The following is a 6,873-nucleotide window of genomic DNA, read 5'->3' as shown; positions in this document are numbered from 1 at the left end:
GCCGCCGTCCCACCACCACCACTCGCCCGGTCATAGGTGCCGCAACCGGTACACCACTCTCCGCCACACCTCAACATCCAACTACTCGACGCCGCCGCCGTTGTGACGTATATAATATTATTATCAGTGGAAATAATGCAAAAATTTATTTCGATTGTCCAGGACTCGACCTCGAATCTCTTGCCTCACAGACGACTGCTATAATACCACTGGTCCACCAGACCAATTATGTGCATATTATTAGCCATTTAAGTGAAGTATATTTAATTATAGGTACGCTATCACATTCCTGCGAGCAGTTCTATACCCTAAACAGATATCACTTAACACATTACTGTGAACTTAATATTATACAGTTTACGAGTAGGTACTCTCGGCGTACTCCACCTAAGCTACTTACTATCTGTAATTTAATATTACATGAATATAACACAGCGGTTACAAGTCCGATCTTTGGGTACTAACTGTTATATTTTCTAGTAATGTACATCTATATACGCATACTCATCAATCATCAGACTTATAATACCTTTATACCTTTACACACACACACACACACATTATCGTGTGCATTATAAGACATTATATTTACTACTTATTATATATACTAGTATACCGGCCATAGATGCCACTACTGGAACCACAGCCACCGCCACCACCGCCACCACATCCCACCACCACCACATCCCACCACCACCACATCCCACCGCTCCCTGCCCAGCCATAGGTGCCGCCGTCGGACGTGACGTGTGATATATGGAAATAATGCAAAAATTTATTTCGATCGTCCGGGATTCGAACTGCCACGGTATACATATATAAAACACTCATATTAGGTATACTTGATATAGTCTCCCACTACAGAACCGTTTCCCCACTATAAGTTATTATCCTCACCATACTCGAAACAATTAGTTAATAATTCAGTGTATGAACATTCAGTCTTAGTTTTGTTTTAACAGTGTCAAGTCGCGAGTTTTATAACAGTGTTATTATGGGTGGATCAATCAGTGAAATGAATCGGTTGTACAAATATGTTGCGCCTACATCTCCGACTGAACTTATCGATTGCACTAATTTTACAATCGATTTTGAAAACCGTAAATTTTTAAACGTTGGTTTCGATTCAAAAGATGAGTTCAATATCGTCGTGCAAATAATTACACCGTCGCGCTATGTAAATATTTCTCCAGACTTCTTGAGGCGTATTTACTCAGTGATGGGCCATGTTTTATCTTACATTCTGGATACTACTGTACGTTATAAAAAAATTATTTTTTTGGAAGATGAATTTGTATTGCTCACGAGTATATAAGGGAGAGCATGTTTTGGTCATGGAGTCTAAAAAAATAGACGGATGTAGAACTATATTAAATCAAAGAGATCTTATGACAATTCAAGATTTAGAGAGCACAATTCTTGAAACCATAACAATGAAAATCGCCATCACACGACCTATTATTTTAAATCAAATCGATCAAATAACCGACTACCTTAAAACCGATTTTAATGTTGATAAATCAGCGAAACTTGAAGAAGTAGTTTCAATAACAAAAGGAATTCATGCCGAATTAATCACAAGCCATATACCGAAAAACAAACAGAGTTTTATACATCAGATAAAATTACTCGCAACTGAACAGCTGGCAATCAAATGGATGGAAAAGCTGAATAACTATAAATGTATGAAAATTTATTTAAATATTTCGATTGTTAAAATTTTCGTATCATGATTACTTATTTTTATTACAGAATAAAACGGAAGCTTTTAACGTTGACATATCGCCACCAAGATACTCAATTTTGTCACCGTCGATTATACATGACGAAAACGATTTATCACAGTCACGGGTAATTAAAAAATTAAAAAAAAATATTTTTCTCGAGTTAACCGTTATTTTATTTTTAGGGTGCTGACGAGGAAAGTGGGTTTCGAGAATACTTTTCAACACGTTCGAGTTTACCAACGAGGGCACCAATTCGGAAAATCAAACCTATGGTAATACACACATTATTTACTTGATAAACGGATATTGATACATTTTTATTACAGGCTGTTGACGAGAACGATGGTCCGACTTACTTTAACAGATTTTCACCATCCCCACCATCTTTGTTTGACTAAACAGACGGCAAGTCTCAATCAACTCAGAGGAATACGAAATTAATTTTTTATTTAATAATATCTTATTAATGATGATAATAAATATTCTTTATATCATAACATGTGTGTTATTCATTTCGTTATACATATCCCCACCATAAAGGATAGAGTAAGGATTAATCCCCGCTCCACACGGCAGCACTGCATAAAACGTGTGACACGAGCATAGGACAAGTCAGTCGTAACCCGCTCTTCAAGAAGTGACAATTTGTGCGTTTGATCCATCATAATGGCTAGTCAACTTATCGACTGTTCGACTTTTTTCGTGGACGATAATATTTTTTTAAATATAGGTATAGATCTGGATTTTTTGTTAAATTGTGTTGTATGTATTACAAGTAACATGCAATGTGTAAAAATGAGTGTGGACTTATATGAATCGCTTAATGTATTACTTAAAAACATCAATTTTTTACTACCATCACATTTACTGTTAGAGGAGTTTAAATTGATGTCAATCGAAGAATGCAACGGCAACAACATACTGTCAATCAAATATTTGCTTCAAGACCAGAATGTGCAGTTGACAAAAGGGAATGTTGCAAGGATCTTACAGTTAAGTGGTGCCATTGAAGAAGTTATTCAGATGAAAACAATGTACACACGGCCCACTGCATTGGATCAGGCATGTAAGATTTCAATGTTTCTCGGAAAGGAAATGCCGTTATCTAAAGATACAGCCATAACCGATGTTGAAGATTATTTGAACAGCATCGAAGTTAGGAAACTAAAAGAATGTATTCCAGTCGCAGGTACTTGCTTAATAGCAGATTTGAAAATCAAAGCACTCAAACAATTAGCAAGAGGCTGGTTATCTTATTCGGCAAAAATTGAGGTAATACAAACATATTTTTGCATATTATTTTATACTAAACAAAAACATTTTTTTTTTTAGCCTGAAGTCAGCAGACCTAAGACAAGAGCAGGAAAATGGGAAATAGCAAGCCGTAGATTGAGTTTTGGAAAATAATTCATTATGTAATATTTTATTGTGACTTTGGTACATTAATAAAAAAAAAAATGTAATATTTTATACTTACATTTTTATCGTGGCTTTGGTCGATGATAATAAAAAACAACGTGATATTTAAAAAAAAAAGTATTTTTATTTACAAACTATTTACAATTTCCTTACATCACCATTAAAAGGGTTATAAGTTATAATTTGATCGTGTAAAATGAGACAATAAGCTGCAGTCTTCGCTGGAATGGCTTTGCCTGTTTCGAACTCGATGCGTAAATCAACAGTCGACGATTTTACGTTGTCGTTTTGTCGTGATAAATCTACGACTATGATTGGTACGTATTGTTCAAAAATGGTTTTTGACAGTAGAGGCTCACTATATTCTCTATCGTAGTATGAATTTTGGAAATCTGTATATGCTTTATATAAAATGGCCGTAACGTTGTTTGTGAAATCTGAACGGAAATCTTCGTATGGATACACTTCAGAATTTAGATGTATTTTAAGGTTTTTCAGGTAACAGTGATCGAATCGTCCAGACGGATTAAATAAATTATTTTTTCGATCTGTTTGAAAGCCAATTAATGCAAATCTGGGTTTCTCGAGCAAACTGCTCGATTTAACCGTCCACGAATGAGAAGTGTTCTGAGGGAGAACCGGATATTCGCACAAGTCCCAATTTCTGAACGCACACGAAAGTTGTTTACGAGAGTCTAATACTTTTAATAGTTTTATTTTTTCTTTGTCACTCACCCTGATAACCGGCATCTTCCAAATAATTTTACTCAGCTCAATCACTACTTTTTTGAGTTTTTCTTTATTGTCATTCGCAGGGGTTTCGGAAACGTACAACGCATCAGAGTCCGTAGACGATCTGTTTAAAATGATTTGTTGGTTGCAGTTGAGTATTATTTTTTTATAATCTTCACAAAATCCAAACAAGTGTTTGAGCGGGATACAACCAGCAAATTTGTTATTTAACGTGAAATTTTTATTTTCACTGGCATTCATTTCTACGTCTCAAGCAGCATTTTTTAGATTGTTCAATTCATTCGGTGTGTGTGAGCAAAACCCTTTAAGACTCGATGATATTCCAGGAGATTTTAATTTTTGTATTTCAACACCGTTAATTTCATACTGGATTTCAGAAAACAAAAACGCCAAACCATTATTTGTAAAATTAATTTCGTTCGCATATGATGCAATAGCTGCTGGTTTATTTAATTTACCTTCAATATAGAGATAGCTCTCGCAGGGGAGAGTGTAAGCGTCCATATTTTGAATGGATATTCTAATTTCGTCGTTATTGGATAAAGCTGTTGAAGAATAGGGGATGAAAGAGTGGTACTGCATTTGAGTTATTTTGTATTCGTCTTCATATCCGCCGGTCACGTCCAAATACATGTCATCCATGATTATAAAACTTTTAAAGACCGTAGAAATGATAGATTGTTCTTTGTTAGTTTCTTTACAATCGGCGTACGTCTCGACGTATTAATCTTGTTAGTAGAACTGTAGCGACTCTTGATAGCATTTCTTTTTATATAGCTGTTGAACTTAATAGCCATTTTAATGTTTAATTTGTATACGAACTGTGATTGGCTCCCCTCTTAAATTGATCAAATTATTATCTTGATCTCTTAGTACTATATTCACTTTACTTATAGACGAAGAATTAAGCCGGTAGAAAACTAGATGTTTTGGGACTTCTATGATTTTATTTCCAGGCGATGAAGAAGGGAAAAACTCGTATATAGTCTGCCTCGGTATGCCATTCATATTTCAATTAAAGAAATACCCACATTTTTATGAATACACTTCATAGGCTCGAAATCATGCCCGTTTTTCATTAAAACAATAGCCATTTTTACTTAAAAATTGTACTTTTTTTTCTGAGTGTATGATTTTATGTCCAGGCGGTGAAGAAGGGAAAAACTCGTGTATAGTCTGGCTCGGTATACCATTACTGAATGAACCAGAAATTAGATTGCAATCTATTTTTATACAGTTAACTTTCATTATGTTGACTATCCGTTCAGATTCGTGTAGTGTCTTGGCAGAATAAACTTTATTCTCAAACCCTAATATTTTCGATATATTATGTTCAATAGTGAAATCAACATCATGACTACACGTCATCGAGCATTTCAATGTGCTTCCATCGGCCTTGAGTTGAAACAAAGTAACATGATTCGGTAATAGTTTTTGAATCATCGACTCCAAGTTAATTATTTCGTACGATCCCGTAGGTATAGTCACAGTCACACATTTTCCGAGTGAATCGTGAAAACCTATTGTATTGCAATCCGGTTCTACGTTTGGTATAGAATTATGTGTTTGCAGGCTTAAAAGACACAGCTGAGAGGTATTTTGTACTTCTAACGGCGGGAAAATATCACAAGACATTTCGCTGGAATTACCGTTTAATGTTATCGTGTACATGATAAAAATTTCAAACATAAATGACCACAATTATATGTGTTATAACGTTGATGCCTAGTGTAATTATATTGTATTTTACATCCGCTGAGGTACGATTGTAGTTCCAGTGGTGGTGGTAGATTTCCAAAACTGTCGTAATATTCAACTTGTTTTCCGATTTTCTTATACACTACCCAATGAGTTCCGGTACTTTTTTCAACGTCCAAATTGATTACAGCCGATTCTTTATGCATAGGACGTTTAGGTAACCTATCTCTGAAAAACACTCCGATGAAATGAGGTATTTTCATTATGTGCGCGTGTTTTATAATTTCATAATCGTACAACGCTCTTTTGGGTAACGTAGTAATTAGTTTTTTTTTCCTTTTTACGGTTTTCTTCACAGTTTTATGGACTCCCTTTCTTTTATACGAACTACCTCCTTGTGAAGAGAGATATAGTCCTTTACCTTTCTCGATCTTATACGAGCCACCTTTATTAGGGGCGAGGTATAAACCTCTGCCCAAATGTGTAGGTTCATTTCTATTGAATTCGCTAACGGTCTTTACGACGTTAGCAATACCCCCCGTCAGCGCTCCGAGTGCGGATAAACCGGCAAAAATTGGTATCAGTGGTAACATTCCTCCAGTTTTCGGTAAAGGTATAACACGAGGTACCCGAGCTTTCTTGCTGTTTTTAAGAAATATTTTTTTAGCTGTCACAAAACATTTTTTTGTTAATTTCATCATGTTTTTTTCTTTCATATTTTTTTAAAATACATTTTTAGCTGCCTTGAGTGCTGCGTTGAACCCACATCCAGCACCCATTTTCGTTTTGCCTTCATGCCACTAGTGACCAACCACGCTGCTGCCTTTTCTTTTAAATTAGAGTCTTTTGACTTGAATCTATTCCAAGCCTGGTTTTCTAATACATAATCTGCTTTTTGACGATCAGTCAAAGAGTTGCTGTGATCATAAGCGATATCGTGTTCTTTACACAACGAGTCTAGGGGGTTGATACCTTTATCGCCGCGATCTAATCGTTTTTTCAATTTTGTACCTGGGCCGCAGTACTGATAACCTAAAATTATGAGTTGATTATATTGAATGTTATGTGTGTTGTATGGTTTATAATTACCCGGTAAATGAAGTTCAAATGGTAATTTGTTTATAAGAGTGTTCACGATACCTCCGCCTTTATTCTTGTTGTTTTTTCGAACGGGTGACATCGTGTAATGATTAGATTACAGAGATTACACAAGTATTTATAATGAAGTTTGTAGATCAAGAAATAAAACTCACAGTGGAAAATGTCGACCCGCCTA

At 35.4% G+C, this 6,873-nt stretch overlaps 2 protein-coding genes and 1 pseudogene across 2 annotated transcripts; 2 read left to right on the top strand and 1 right to left on the bottom strand.

Annotated features, from left to right (window-relative positions):
- Nucleotides 1-755: 755 nt before the first annotated feature.
- On the top strand, nt 756-2,224 carry LOC149059993 (uncharacterized; annotated as a pseudogene).
- Nucleotides 2,225-2,294: 70 nt separating this feature from the next.
- LOC149059992 (uncharacterized) lies at nt 2,295-3,160 on the top strand. The gene is made up of 2 exons (XM_089217202.1): nt 2,295-2,999; nt 3,060-3,160. Exons 1-2 carry the CDS (start codon nt 2,394-2,396, stop codon nt 3,132-3,134), a joined length of 681 nt encoding a protein of 226 aa, XP_089073328.1. The 5' UTR covers nt 2,295-2,393; the 3' UTR covers nt 3,135-3,160.
- Nucleotides 3,161-3,284: 124 nt separating this feature from the next.
- Nucleotides 3,285-4,139, bottom strand: LOC149059991 (uncharacterized). The gene has a single exon (XM_089227343.1). It carries the CDS (start codon nt 4,137-4,139, stop codon nt 3,285-3,287), a length of 855 nt encoding a protein of 284 aa, XP_089083469.1.
- Nucleotides 4,140-6,873: the final 2,734 nt, after the last annotated feature.

This window comes from Diuraphis noxia, unplaced genomic scaffold (genome assembly GCF_037042655.1).
Source record: "Diuraphis noxia isolate RWA-SAM2 unplaced genomic scaffold, SU_Dnox_SAM2 contig0001, whole genome shotgun sequence".
NCBI classification, from domain to species: Eukaryota; Metazoa; Arthropoda; class Insecta; order Hemiptera; family Aphididae; genus Diuraphis; species Diuraphis noxia.
Note: the sequence above shows the minus strand (reverse complement) of the source record. Positions and strands in the feature narration are given on the sequence as shown.

What these genes read in the sequence shown, in the direction of transcription:
- LOC149059992 (XM_089217202.1), top strand. Translation starts at nt 2,394, where the DNA reads ATGGCTAGTCAACTTATCGACTGTTCGACTTTTTTCGTGGACGATAAT. An exon ending in CTTATTCGGCAAAAATTGAG is followed by an intron (nt 3,000 to 3,059) that starts GTAATACAAACA and finishes TTTTTTTTTTAG; the next exon opens with CCTGAAGTCAGCAGACCTAA.
- LOC149059991 (XM_089227343.1), bottom strand. Translation starts at nt 4,139, where the DNA reads ATGAATGCCAGTGAAAATAAAAATTTCACGTTAAATAACAAATTTGCT.